Source organism: Sinocyclocheilus anshuiensis, unplaced genomic scaffold (assembly GCF_001515605.1).
Source record: "Sinocyclocheilus anshuiensis isolate Anshui unplaced genomic scaffold, SAMN03320099.WGS_v1.1 scaffold515, whole genome shotgun sequence".
NCBI lineage: Eukaryota > Metazoa > Chordata > Actinopteri > Cypriniformes > Cyprinidae > Sinocyclocheilus > Sinocyclocheilus anshuiensis.
In genome coordinates this window covers 534,650-549,057 of record NW_015548243.1, presented here as the reverse complement: position 1 = coordinate 549,057, position 14,408 = coordinate 534,650, and the positions used below count along the sequence as shown (strand labels likewise).

Below are 14,408 nucleotides of genomic sequence, written 5' to 3'. Positions count from 1 at the left end.
AGGGGTCACGATCCATCTCACACACACACACACACACACACACACACACACACACACACACACACACACACTCAACTGTGCCAAGAATTTTTTGGGAGCTGTTTATTTTTTTTCGTGGCTCTTACATAAGAGGTCAGTTTTGCCTGGATCTATTTATTTTTTTATTTTTTCATTTTTCCAGTTGTTTTAACATTCCAGTCGATTCTCATGAGAAAACTTTGAATATTCAGCTGGATTAAAGATGGCAGAAAAAAACAGTCTTTTCTCGGAAGAGAAACTGAAGAACTTGTTTTTCAGATTATCGAGAGAGAAGATAATTTTCTGTGTTTCAAACACCTGTCTGCAAACGATTGCTAAACACTTTAAAAATCATGTGATGTGAGTCAGATTTGAAATATTAATACTAATTAATAAAAACAATATGAATATATTAATAAAAACTCTACTTTTTTTACTTTTCCTATTTTTTGGAGAGATATGCATTTGTGTCTTTTTTCATAGTTATGTAAGAGGTAAATGTTTTTCTGCTTGAATTTTTTCCTTTGCATCATTATTATAGCGGATTCTCGTGTGAATCCCAGTGTTTTGAAAATAGCAGTATTAAAAAGCTGAACTAACAGATCATGTTTCGTTTAGATGTGGTTTGACATCTGAAACATCTGTAGCTGAACGATGCTTTAGAATCACATGATCACACCTCAGACGTCACACCTCTGAACCTGAAGCTGCATGACTTTATTAGTTTTGGTTTGTTTATTGTTTTGCATTATTAATCATTTGTTCTGTGTTCCTGCAACCCGCTTCTCCTCCACACCACACACACTCACCTGCTTCATGCTGCTCTGTTGCACGTAGCCCTGGAGGGTAAGACCTGTGTGTGTGTGTGTGTGTGTGAGTGTGAGTGTGTGGGTGTGGGCGTGAGCGTGTGCGAGTGCGAGTGCGAGTGGGTGTGTGAGTGGGTGTGGATATGAGTGTGAGTGTGTGGGTGTGGGTGTGGGCGTGAGGGTGTGCGTGTGCGAGTGGGTGTGGGCGTGAGCGTGTGCGAGTGCGAGTGCGTGTGTGTGTGTGTGTGTGTGAGTGTGAGTGTGTGGGTGTGGGTGTGGGCGTGAGTGTGTGCGTGTGCGAGTGGGTGTGGGCGTGAGTGTGGGCGTGAGCGTGTGTGGGTATGAGTGTGTGGGCGTGAGCGGGTGCGAGTGCGAGTGCGAGTCGGTGTGAGTATGGGTGTGGGCGTGAGCGAGTGGGTGTGGGTGTGAGTGAGTGGGTGTGAGTGGGTGGGAGTGAGTGAGTGGGTGTGAGTGGGTGGGAGTGAGTGAGTGGGTGTGAGTGGGTGGGAGTGAGTGAGTGGGTGTGAGTGGGTGGGAGTGAGTGAGTGGGTGTGAGTGGGTGGGAGTGAGTGAGTGGGTGTGAGTGGGTGGGAGTGAGTGAGTGGGTGTGAGTGGGTGGGAGTGAGTGAGTGGGTGTGAGTGGGTGGGAGTGAGTGAGTGGGTGTGAGTGGGTGGGAGTGAGTGAGTGGGTGTGAGTGGGTGGGAGTGAGTGAGTGGGTGTGAGTGGGTGGGAGTGAGTGAGTGGGTGTGAGTGGGTGGGAGTGAGTGAGTGGGTGTGAGTGGGTGGGAGTGAGTGAGTGGGTGTGAGTGGGTGGGAGTGAGTGAGTGGGTGTGAGTGGGTGGGAGTGAGTGAGTGGGTGTGAGTGGGTGGGAGTGAGTGAGTGGGTGTGAGTGGGTGGGAGTGAGTGAGTGGGTGTGAGTGGGTGGGAGTGAGTGAGTGGGTGTGAGTGGGTGGGAGTGAGTGAGTGGGTGTGAGTGGGTGGGAGTGAGTGAGTGGGTGTGAGTGGGTGGGAGTGAGTGAGTGGGTGTGAGTGGGTGGGAGTGAGTGAGTGGGTGTGAGTGGGTGGGAGTGAGTGAGTGGGTGTGAGTGGGTGGGAGTGAGTGAGTGGGTGTGAGTGGGTGGGAGTGAGTGAGTGGGTGTGAGTGGGTGGGAGTGAGTGAGTGGGTGTGAGTGGGTGGGAGTGAGTGAGTGGGTGTGAGTGGGTGGGAGTGAGTGAGTGGGTGTGAGTGGGTGGGAGTGAGTGAGTGGGTGTGAGTGGGTGGGAGTGAGTGAGTGGGTGTGAGTGGGTGGGAGTGAGTGAGTGGGTGTGAGTGGGTGGGAGTGAGTGAGTGGGTGTGAGTGGGTGGGAGTGAGTGAGTGGGTGTGAGTGGGTGGGAGTGAGTGAGTGGGTGTGAGTGGGTGGGAGTGAGTGAGTGGGTGTGAGTGGGTGGGAGTGAGTGAGTGGGTGTGAGTGGGTGGGAGTGAGTGAGTGGGTGTGAGTGGGTGGGAGTGAGTGAGTGGGTGTGAGTGGGTGGGAGTGAGTGAGTGGGTGTGAGTGGGTGGGAGTGAGTGAGTGGGTGTGAGTGGGTGGGAGTGAGTGAGTGGGTGTGAGTGGGTGGGAGTGAGTGAGTGGGTGTGAGTGGGTGGGAGTGAGTGAGTGGGTGTGAGTGGGTGGGAGTGAGTGAGTGAGTGGGAGTGAGTGTGGATGTGAGTGAGTGGGTATGGGTGTGAGTGAGTGAGTGAGTGAGTGAGTGAGTGGGAGTGGGTGTGAGTGAGTGAGTGAGTGGGTGTGGGTGGGTGTGAGTGAGTGTGTGTGAGTGTGAGTGGGTGGGTGTGAGGGTGTGTGTTATTCATGGTATGACACTTTAATCAGATGAAGAGAAACTCACACTCTTCATCTGATTAAAGTCAACAATGGATGTTTTTCTGTACATATGTCTCATGGGATTCATCATCAATTTTAATTGAACACAAATAGATTTGTCAATTATAATGATGACTGTCTTTAAAAAAATTCTAATTGTATTCTAAACGTTTTATTTATAAATTACTTATTTATAAAATATAATGTTAATTAAACAAGTAAAAAATTTAAAGAAATCTAGATAAAAAATACTTATTTTAGAATTATGAAATATTGTATTTGTTGACCTGCATGTGACCATTAATAAACATCAGAGAATCTATGATTATAGATTTATCAATTATAATTATGAGTCATACACTTGATAAAATCCCAGTTTTATTCCAATCGTTGTATTTATAATTCACTTATAATTATATTATTTATAATAAATTAAATCTTGAAAAAACAAATAATTTTAATAAAATCAATCAAAATTAAATATTTACTAAAAAAACATGAAATGTCATGTGACTGTTAATTGACATCAGAGAACCATAAATGATTTTAGATTGATCAATTATAATAATGTCTATCTTCATAAAATTCCAAATTTATTCTGATAATTTCATTTATAAATCACTTATATTGAATTAAATCATAAAAAATCTAATTGAAACAAATGAATGATTTAACAAATAATAGTTAAAAAAATATTTACTAAAGAAGATGAAATATTGTATTTGTTTACCTGCATTTCATCTGACCATTAAAAAAATAAGAGAACTGTGAATGATTTTAGATTTACAAAAAGGACTTCATAAAAGTTTTATCTTTATCATCTTTATTTATCTTTATTTATTTACTTTTATGTTTTATCATTTTTCTTCAAACAAATATTCAACATTCTAACGATGTTTATGAGATTTTATCTGAAGAATAATTAACTTTTATGATTTTTAAGTCTGGAAAAGTCATGAAAGTTAGTAAATAAAGAAAATTAATTAAAAGGAAATGAGTATAAAAATATTTCAGTATTGAGCTCTGCAAGGGCTAATGTAGATCAGTTTAATCATTGAAACCTAATAATTCAAATCTGATCTATGTTTAAAATCCATATCCAGTAATCCTAAGCATTAGGAAACAATCTTGGAAAAGTGGTGTAAATTCACTGGCGTGAGTGTGGGAAAGTGTTTTTGTGCCGGTGTAATGCAGTAGTGCTGCTGATCACATCATGATCCAGTCCTGTCCTCACTGTCAGATCCAGCCTCAGGAGATCAGTCCTCCTCCCACAGCAAACCTGGACCGCTCCAGTGATAAGGTGTATGAGCACGTGACGGGGCTGGTGAAGGCCGTGATCGAGATGTCCAGCCACATCCAGCCCGCGCCGCCCGAGGAGTACGTCCCCATGGTGAAGGTCAGCAGCAGGGCATGCTGGGATGCTCTCATGACGGCTGTCTCTGTGTGACGTGTGTTTGATGGGTGTCTCTGGTGTCTCCTCTCAGAATGTTGGACTGGCGCTCAGGACTTTACTAGCGACGGTGGACGAGACCATCCCAGTGTTACCGGCCAGCACTCACAGAGAGGTCAGACTCGCTCAGACTCGCCTCTAGAGTTACATCAGGGACTAATCAGTGCTTTTTTGGGAATAAATCTTTATCCGGAATAGTGTTTTTCCATTCTCCTTGGGACAAAACTAATTTTCAACAATACAACAACTCAATTAAGTTTTACATTTAGTTATTTAAAGATTAAATTATTTTTGTAGCATTAACCGTTGCATTATATGCTTTGAATTAATAATTGTATTAGTGATTTAATTATATATACAGTATATAATTTGTTGTAGCCCTACACACATATATATATTTTCGTATACTGTTTTTGCGTCAATGTTATTATCATTAGCTAAAACTAAACCTAACGCTTGAAATAAAATAAAATATAAATATTGGATGAAAAAAATGTTTAAGGGAAATTAAAATTCGAACTAAACTGAACTAAAATTCCTAACTAGAATTAAACAAATACTGAAACTGAACTAAAGCTAAAACTGCAATACCCGATAAAATATAAATAGCAATATTTAGAAAAAAAATAAATAAAAATGACAAAACATACTATGCTAAGAACAAAAAAAACCTTTTTTTTTACATTTTGTTAGAAATATTTTGGAGATGATCACTGGATGCCCCAACATACTATAGGCATACTATAGTTTGAAATGTGTATAATTTCATCTCCGTACTAATTCACATTAATAATAATAATAATAAATACAATTTTATAATAAAGGTAATTATTTAATTATATTTCTTCCAGTTCCAGTATATCATATTGTCAAAGGTGGAAAGTAACGAATTACATTTACTCGCGTTACTGTAATTGAGTAGCTTTTTTGTGTACTTCTACTTTAAGTAATTTTTAAAATCTGTAATTTTACTTTTACTTAAGTATATTTTGTTTGAAGTATTGTACTTCGCTACATTTTAAAACACATTAATTACTAAAAAAAAAGAAATTTTTTAATAACTTTAAAAACATTTTTCTGTTCAACTTTAATACAAATTTTTTTAAATTAGTACAAAAAAAAAAAATAAATCGCTCCCTGGAAACTACTGCAGTAAATAACGGGCAGGAGAGCAAACTGGCGCTAAAAAGATGCAGACGGACAAGACAGGCGTTAGTGGTGCAGAGCAGACCCAGCTGAAAACGAAACCCCGTCGTATTCTGCAGAATTTGAACTTGAAGGAAATGAAGTGAACCCCTGGCCATATTTAAGCTCTATTATGCAGTGTAAGCTGTGTTTGCCTATAGGGAGACCAAACTAGCAGCTTATAAAATCTGGACATCAACCCTTCGCAAGCATGTATACTGTAGGTAAGGTAAATACTTGCATTGTTGCATTGGTGGTTAAAATTAAGCTTTGACAGTTTAGCAAGCCAAAAAGACAGTGGTGCAGGGTGTGCGATATATACCGTCTGCGATAATATCGTAATTGTTGTTTTAACGATGTGCGATTTGGCATTAGCAGTATTTTGCCAAAAATCAAACAAAACACTCCTACAGAGTGCCGTGAAGTTTAGTAGATTAGACTAGTGTGCGCGCATTTAGAGTGTGTTCTTTCACTGCGTGATTCAGTCTGTTAAAATGCATTTAGAATGATCACAAAATTCAAGATATAGGGGCAGAAAATGTAAATATCATTTCATATCGAGGTAAATCGCAATGACTCACTTATTAACAGTGACTTGCTGACACCTACTGGTGGTTTTAATTTCATATTTAAAGTATCTTTTGATTTTTTTCCTTATAATTTCAGATAAGTATTTAACATTTTATGTCTTATATATCAAAACATTATTTCTGCATTAGTAACTGCAGGTTAAATGCATTCATGTCCTGCATTAAACAGTGTGTAAATACATCTAAATGCCACTTCCGTTGAAGCTTGTTTCCTCTGCATTGAAAAGATGAATTTTGATGATTCTGATTTAATTTGCCTGATAACAGTCCAAATGTCTTATTATTCTAAATAACTGATTCCTTTAATTAAAAACAACTGGTTTGAGATTTATAGGCCTATCCCATTTTTGCCTCCCTCCCACTGTTAAAATGTAACTAAGTCATTTTAAATAAATTTTAAATGAGCTCATTTTTATTTTTACTTGAGTAGATTTTTAGACTGGTACTTTTACTTGTACTTAAGTAAAATGTAATTAAAGTAATGGTACTTTTACTTGAGTACAATGTTTGCGTACTCTTTCCACCTCTGCATATTGTAAATTCGGGATGCATGATTTGGGGAAAATTTATAGTTTGGGGAATACTTATTAAAAATATAGAGAGAAAAAAAAACTCCAGTTTTGTAGGGCTAGACCATATGGCCCAAAATCTTGTGATGTACATGTTAATATGACTAAATAATAATAATAAATAACAATAGTTTATTATTTAGTATTATTCAATATTACTATTATAAAATTTTATTATTACTACTTTTACTATTATTATTAGTATTATTGCTAAATAAAATACTAAACAAAATAATATTATGTTGTGTATTCATTAAAAATAATATTGTAATATTCCAGTGTAAAAAAAAAATAAAAAATCAAGTTAAAATAATATGTGACCCTGGAGCACAAAACCAGTCATAAGGATTTTTGGCTATTGCTACAAATATACCCCAGCGACTTAAGACTGCTTTTGTGCTCCAGGGTCACATATAATAATTTTATTTTACAGTACAACTGTAAAGCAGCAAAACAAATATTTGCCTTAATTTCGTCTTCTTCAAATGTTTAAACCATCAAGCTTTTATTTTTGCCATAAAAATGCATGGAGCCCTTAATGCTTTCTTTTTTTTTGGCTGCACTTGTATTTGATGAATCATGCAGCCTCATGTGTGCTGTGTTTGTGTCAGATCGAGATGGCTCAGAAGCTGCTGAACTCAGACCTGGCGGAGCTCATCAGTAAGATGCGTCTGGCGCAGCAGTACGTCTTGACCAGCCTGCAGCAGGACTACAAGAAGCAGATGCTGACCGCGGCTCACGCGCTCGCCGTCGACGCCAAGAACCTGCTGGACATCATCGACCAGGCACGGATGAAGATGCACTGACTCCTCCTGATGCTGGATCATCAGCCGGACCTTCAACACAGCACACCTTACACAAATACACCTTCATTACAGAGATTGGTGCATTTGGTGGAGCGGAGAGGATATTGCAGACGTATCGTTTTATAACCGCTAGCGGCATCATGCTTTATTTTGTATCCAGAAATGAACTTTCTCAGCGCTGGAGAACCCAATGCAGCTGGAACCCAATGAACTCCAATAATGGTTTTCCAATGATCCAAAGGCTTCTCAACATCACAAATGATTTTATATTTTAGTTGATCTCAGACTTCGGTGATCAAGGTGCTTTAACAACCTCCTCTTGAGAAACTCAGGGGTCCGACGCGCCTCTCATGAACAGACTCCAAGCCAAACCACAGTCATATTTAACAGATCTTTTAAAGGAATCGCAGCTATTGTATGAAACAGAGGGAAATTCCAATGCCAATATAGTCACATATCAGTCACTTGAAGCACATATTGATCAATTGTTATAATCGAAGCTGCCTTCTGAATTCATTTTAAGAGACTTAATTCTGTAAAATCATGTTATGTTGTTTTTTTTTTACCACACTAGGGTTGAAGTGGCCCGTTTGAGTTCGGACTAGAATTAATTTTGTGTACAGAACAATCGTGAAATCCATTTTGTCATTGATATAAATTATTCTCAGGAAGAAGCAACTGTACAGATCTTTTAACTAATAAAAGGTTATCATTATCTTTATCTGAATGTGTCTTGGTTTTATTTCTGCTGGATAGCTAGCTATTAGTCCTTTTGATTAATTGAACTTTTTTGGTGAGTAATAAAAGGTAATGGTTGGGTTAAGGAGTTTAAATTATTCAATTTATCAGTTATTTAGTGTTTATTTTAGTTGATCATTGTTGCTTTAAAATGCAGCGAAGAAAAAAAAATTCTAGTCATGCTCTGAAATGAAACGTCGACTAAAATCATTGTCAAACTGAACACACTTTGGATAAAAAGCATTTGCTAATTTATGAGTTTTCAATTTTTTTGATGCCAAGAAAATGATTGTAATATTTATTTTTAGATTTCATAAATTATATTTGTATATCTCATATATTACACATTTGTATCAAAATTAATCACTTTGCATTGTGCAAGAAAAATGCAAAACATTATATTAAAGTCACGTTGGACAAAATAATCATAATTAGAAAATGTTTTGACTTTTTATTTTTTTTACATTTCTGAAAAATCTCTACATGAATAAATGTGAATGCACTGACCTGTAAAGTAAAAATGACTACTTCAGTATTAACTAATAAATATGTCAGTGATATTTAACGAGTTCTTTTAGGTGGAATTATTCCTATAACATATAAGCCCAACTTTAAAAATATACAAAACACTGCACATACCCATGGATGTGAAGACTTTTAAAACTTCTGGCTAATATAGGCTCCCTCTTTTTTTACACTTTATAAACTACTTCATACACAAAGGATTAACGTATTTTCCATTTTTAAAGGAAAAGTGGAAGATTCTTTAGAGCGCAAGGTTTTATGTATAGCATGAGCTGGTGCACAGCAAAAACGTCAACATTTAACAAGGTCTTAAAGCATTAATATTAACAATGAGCAATTTATATTTGTTACAGTATTTATGAACAGCTGCATTTTTATTAACATTGTTAGTTCTCAGAGCTATTAACATTCAACGTTTGAGTAGTGCATTATTAAATACCAAAGTTAACATTAAGATTAATAAATGCTTGCAAACTTTTTTTTTATTAGTTTATCTAATCTAATAATCAAATGCTAACAAATTAATCCTTTTTGTAAAGCGTCACACAAAACATGCTTGAACTTGCATTAAAAAAAAAACCCAATGAGACATTAGCATCTCGTTATGGTTTTAAAAACTCAGGAACAACGTGAAAACAACCGTAAAATTCTTTAGGACAAGTGAATAGTTTGGTTAACCCCAACCCGGCAACGACACAAACAGTATTGAGAGTTTCAATGTTTTTTATTAAAAGCTGTTTTAGTCAAACAGACCGAAGCCCATGTCGTCATCAGACTCCTCAGACTCTTCTTTCTTTTCCTCTTTCTTCTCCTCCTCTTTGGCTGTAATGCAAACAGAAAACGAGTTCAGAAAGTGAATCTCAGTGCATATGAAGCATCTGAAGGAGCACGAGAGGTTACCTGGTGCGTCTCCACCTGCAGGAGCAGCAGCAACACCTGCAGCAGCGGCCGGAGCCGCTCCACCACCGGCTCCAACGTTACAGATCAGACTGCCGATGTCCACGCTGGCCAGAGCCTGAGCACAGGAAGTGACATCAGACCTCACCCCCAACACACTTCAATGAATGTTCAAGGTTCCCAAAAAAAGTGCAAGTGTTTCCATCATGGACTGGGAAATAAACGCACCTTAGCGAAGAGACCGGGCCAGAAGGGCTCGATGGACACACTGGCGGCCTTGATCAGAGCGATCAGCTTGTCCTCCTGCAAAAACAATCAAAAGAGAACAAAAACATCAGTTCATGACCCTATCTGGATGCTTTCCTAACAAAATGAGTAATATTGTGGCAGTACAAAGGTAAAGTAGAGATATCAGATGCCAATCATGGTGCTGTCAAACAAAAAACACAGCAGTAGCAGAGTACAACATGATACTCATAATACCATAGTAGCACATGTAGACACCATGATATATATGTATTGTAATGGTCAACAGATAGTCCATCATGCAACGTAATTCAGTACTGTGACATTACAACGGTACAGAAATGTTACAAGGTGATAATACTGTATAGTGTATGATGCATATCAGTCTCAGCATTTAAAGGTAAAACACTTAGGCTGCCTTGAAGACAGTAAAATTAGCTAATAAGCTAACAAATAGCAACACAGAAAACGCGCGCTTCTCTGTACTCGTTTCCCACAACTAGTTGTTTTCACGTGTAAACACATCAGATTAAGCTTCTAACACCACACTGGGCCTGTAAATAATAAACTAAGTTATATGGAAAGGTAAAAAGCGCAAAATCACAGAGGTGTCGTATATGAAGAGACTTAGTGCCGGTGTCCCGGATGTTCACGCCGCGGCTCAAACCGACCGCACTCACCGTGACTGTAACTTCATCGTCGTGGAGGATGAGAGCGGAGTAAATACAGGCCAGCTCGGACACAGATGCCATTGTACTTTTAGCAGGTTAATGTTTTAGACGTGGATGCCTAAATTTGACGGTGCTAGTCGCCGGATTCAAAGACCTTAGCTTCGTGAGAAGAACCGAGCACCTCAAACACAGCGCTGCCAGTGAACGGAAAAGGCCTTGGGGGGGCGGAGCGATGGCTTATATAGCCTTGTGCGTCACTTCAGTGGGCGGGATCTGCGTAGAAACCGGAAGCTGTGATTGGCTCGTCTCTTCTGTCAGTTATTTTGTATATCCGCGTGTTTATGAGAGCGCTGAATCTATAATTAGATATAAAATTAATATATAACTGGAAAATGCGCAAAAAGCAAAACATAAAATCAAACTGTCATAAAATATGAATTCAAAAATAATTCGTCTCTTAAACTAAAAAAAAAAAAAGCGATTTCATCAGATAATCTATAAAATTACCATATTCTATTAAAAAAAAACATGGTAATAGCACAGTACTTTATATTTATGAATAAACTTATTTTTATAAACCACTGGTGGTTTCGTAGGCAATAATAGTTCAATAGTTAATATAGTCAAAAATGACCAATTGAAAAGCATAAAAGCTACATAAAGAAATGAAGAAGGCGATAGAAGGCATACACTGTTTAATTAAGTCTCTGTAATTAAGCAGTTGAATCACAGAAACACTTAATGGAATGAAACACAAAAACAAACATGCATCATTCTCTCTGAACACACAACCAACAGTCATGTTACTAAAATTAATCCATATTCAAAAATAATCACGTAATTAATCTGAAACTCTGGTCTTTTGGCACGCTTGTGATATGGTCTTGATTTCAAAACACTATCTGAGACTGAATTAAAGGTCCCATCGAAATACATTCTGTAAAATTAAACCAAGCTTTTTATAGTTTTGCTTCTTGTCCTATAATTGAAGGAGATATAGCAACTGTTTGCGCTGCAGTCGAGTCAACAGCGAGAAGCCTGTTCAGTTCTCTGATTAGCAGACACAACTGAGCTCAGATAGACACATGCTGTATGGTCCTTTCTTATTGAATCCTATGACTGATCTTAAGATAATGCTGAGCTGTTCTGTTGTCAGGATGTCAGTCTTTATGGGATTTTCCTTTGGGCTTTTCATCGTAAGACACGCCGTACTCGTTCACTCTGGTTTTATCCACTGGATAGAGCCTGAAACCACATCAGCATCTCATGTAACATCTATATGGATTTAAACATCAGCTCTGGATCAGTGTTTGACTAGTTTCTCACCATCTCTGATAGAGGTACACGAGGAACACCACGTCATCTCTGAAACACGCCAACCGATGTGACGTGGGCATCGTGATGATGAATGCAAAGATGTCATCGATAAACGTATTAAAAGCCTGTTGAGAAACATAAGTGTCAAAATTATGAGGAACACTATAGGCCTCCATTACTGGAACACAACCTAAAGATATGCAATGATCTAGAATTTGTTTGTCAGTATTAGCAGTCAATAATTCATTTATTAAATCAGACGACTAATATGAGAAATAATTTTATTAAACTGATAGATTTTGTTATTTTATTAAATAAATATTCATGCACAATAGGAAAAATGGAGAACTGCTACATTACAAAATAGCATGCATCTGATACCCTTTGCAAAGGAAAAAAAAAACTAATTAAAAGAATAAAATAAAAAATAATAAAAATAAAGAATGTAAAATATAATTTATTAAGCCTGACAACTAATATGATATATTAATTTGATTAATTTGTTAGATTTTATGTTGTTTTATTTACAAAATAATAAAAATGTATTTAAAATAATGCATAATGCACAACAGAAAAGGAAATTTGTTATATAGGGGAAAAAAACGATATCTGATACTTGTTGCATAGAAAAAGAGTTTGTTTAGATAAAAATAATTAAAAGAATAAGAGACAAATATGATATATAAACAAATATATAATTTATTGAGTCTGACAACTAATGTGATATATTACTTTATTAATTTGTTGGGTTTTATGTTGGTTTATTTAAAATAATAATAATAAAAATGTATTTAAAATAATGCATAAAATAATATGCATTATAAAAAATGTATATGCATAATAAAAAATTATATAAAAAATGTAAATATAAGTTACAAAAAAGCTAAAAGAATTAAAGAAAAAAAACAATAAAATAAACTGTATATAAAATTGAATATTTTAAAATATTGAATGTGTATATATATATATATACACACACACTACTTATAAAAATAAATATTAATAAATTTTAACATTTATCATATACATCATATATCATATACGGTATATTTATTTTTTCAATTCAGAGCCATGTCGCTACTTTAAAAGCAGTATTATCTACCAAAACAAATAATGTTTCTTCACATATCATGCATTAATAACGCAAACAGCATCAGAGAGCTTTATGACTGTGCCTTCGTCTCTCACCTTGTACATGAAGGCTTTCCAGGGCAGATGAGCGACTGATTTCAGCTGTTAACACAAATGCATTGATCATTAAATCAAACATTATTTCATTATTCTGAATGGAAGAAGTGTTTTCGACTGAACAAACCTTGTAATTTACAAAGAGTTGAGGCAGCATGAAGAGGAATCCAAAGGCGTACACCCCTGAATGAGAACAAACGATCAATTACATTTCCATCATTAATGCTTCTAAATCAATCAATCAGTCAGAGAAAGCTACAAAGTGAAACGTACCATTGACTAAACTGTTAATAATCCAGGAGTACCAGCTGTTCAAACACAACAAATAGTCATCAGATAACTTTTTCAGCAAAAAAAAAATGTTTTTAGCCATGAATATGTTCAAAACTGTATGACGTGACTCTTACCTTTTGTACTTGACAAACACAAGAGCGTAAACGGCTCCGCCGATACACAGAGGATACAGCAGATACGACAGATACTTCATCGCCTGCTCAGACCAACAACATTCAGCTGTAACTTCAGACATCTAAACATCACCAGAAGACTGCGATGAAGCTCATACTCACCAGTGTGTCATATTCCTCTGTTCGTTTCTCTGATTCGTCCATCTTCCCGAACTGAAGGACAGACCACAAACAATTTAGAGTTAGAGAATAATCACTGTTAACTATTAGTAATAAAACCACAAAGAGTTTACCAGGAATGTGGGAGTCAAGCCCCTCCATATGACGTGTATTTTAAACGCTTTCTTCACTTTCCACACCTGAAAAACAACAAGGCATTCAAGAATACAAAGACAGAAGCTGCAGGCGTATGCTCATTATGTCCACTTGATGCAAAGACATCTGCAGCAGAGACGACGAGTAAGACAAAAACATGAGTGTCACTGTACCTCGATCAAAGAGCCGATCCCAGCAGGAAGCAGAACCAGCAGACTGGTCTGCTCATCCAGCAGATACAGGAAGATCACAATGGTGCTGAAACACCTCCACAGCACTGAGACACACACACACACACCTCACATCAACCCACACTGACACTAAACCACATCCAATCATCTGATGCATGCAAAGTCATTTGGATGAATCATTTGGCTCATATTCTGATAAGTGAAGCAACCATATCTAACTATTTTCCACATTTATAAATAAAAATAAAATGTAACAATTACCAAAAAAATAATGAAGCTATATGTGACCCTGGAGCACAAAAGCAGTCTGAAGTCACTGGGGTATATTTGTAGCAATAGCCAACAATACATTGTATGGGTCAAAATTATTGATTTTTCTTTTATGCCAAAAATCATTAGGATATTAAGATCATGTTCCATGAAGATATTTTGTAAATTTCCTACCGTAAATATATCAAAACTTAATTTTTGATTAGTAATATGCATTGCTAAGAACTTCATTTGGACAACTTTAAAGGAGATTTTCTTAATATTTAGATTTTTTTGCACCCTCAGATTTCAGATTTTCAAATAGTTGTATCTCGGCCAAATATTGTCCTATCCTAACAAACCATACATCAATGGAAAGCTTATTTATTCAGCTTT

The 14,408-nt window shown here is 36.9% G+C and overlaps 3 protein-coding genes across 4 annotated transcripts in view; 1 reads left to right on the top strand and 2 right to left on the bottom strand.

Annotated features, from left to right (window-relative positions):
* LOC107655096 (focal adhesion kinase 1-like) overlaps positions 1-7,989 on the top strand; it is a 72,633-nt gene extending 64,644 nt beyond the window's left edge. The window contains exons 29-32 of the mRNA XM_016442516.1: positions 856-864; positions 3,909-4,064; positions 4,153-4,233; positions 7,074-7,989. Of these exons, the coding sequence (XP_016298002.1) occupies positions 856-864; positions 3,909-4,064; positions 4,153-4,233; positions 7,074-7,268 (441 nt within the window). The 3' untranslated portion in view covers positions 7,269-7,989. The remainder of the gene's footprint in view (positions 1-855; positions 865-3,908; positions 4,065-4,152; positions 4,234-7,073) is intronic.
* A 1,247-nt stretch (positions 7,990-9,236) lies between these two features.
* On the bottom strand, positions 9,237-10,569 carry LOC107655106 (60S acidic ribosomal protein P1-like). Its single transcript, XM_016442524.1, has 4 exons — positions 10,355-10,569; positions 9,657-9,731; positions 9,432-9,546; positions 9,237-9,353 (listed from the first exon to the last, which is right to left on the bottom strand). The coding sequence occupies exons 1-4, from the start codon at positions 10,424-10,426 to the stop codon at positions 9,271-9,273; spliced, it is 345 nt and encodes a 114-aa protein (XP_016298010.1). The 5' UTR covers positions 10,427-10,569; the 3' UTR covers positions 9,237-9,270.
* Positions 10,570-11,026: 457 nt separating this feature from the next.
* The window catches only part of clptm1l (CLPTM1 like), an 8,224-nt gene continuing 4,842 nt past the window's right edge, over positions 11,027-14,408 (bottom strand). For both annotated transcript variants that reach the window (XM_016442534.1, XM_016442535.1), the window contains exons 9-17: positions 13,746-13,849; positions 13,551-13,616; positions 13,420-13,470; positions 13,258-13,340; positions 13,124-13,158; positions 12,978-13,033; positions 12,851-12,895; positions 11,672-11,787; positions 11,027-11,590 (exon numbers count right to left, since the gene is read on the bottom strand). In XM_016442534.1, coding sequence (XP_016298020.1) covers positions 11,506-11,590; positions 11,672-11,787; positions 12,851-12,895; positions 12,978-13,033; positions 13,124-13,158; positions 13,258-13,340; positions 13,420-13,470; positions 13,551-13,616; positions 13,746-13,849 — 641 coding nt within the window. In that variant the 3' untranslated portion in view covers positions 11,027-11,505. The remainder of the gene's footprint in view (positions 11,591-11,671; positions 11,788-12,850; positions 12,896-12,977; positions 13,034-13,123; positions 13,159-13,257; positions 13,341-13,419; positions 13,471-13,550; positions 13,617-13,745; positions 13,850-14,408) is intronic.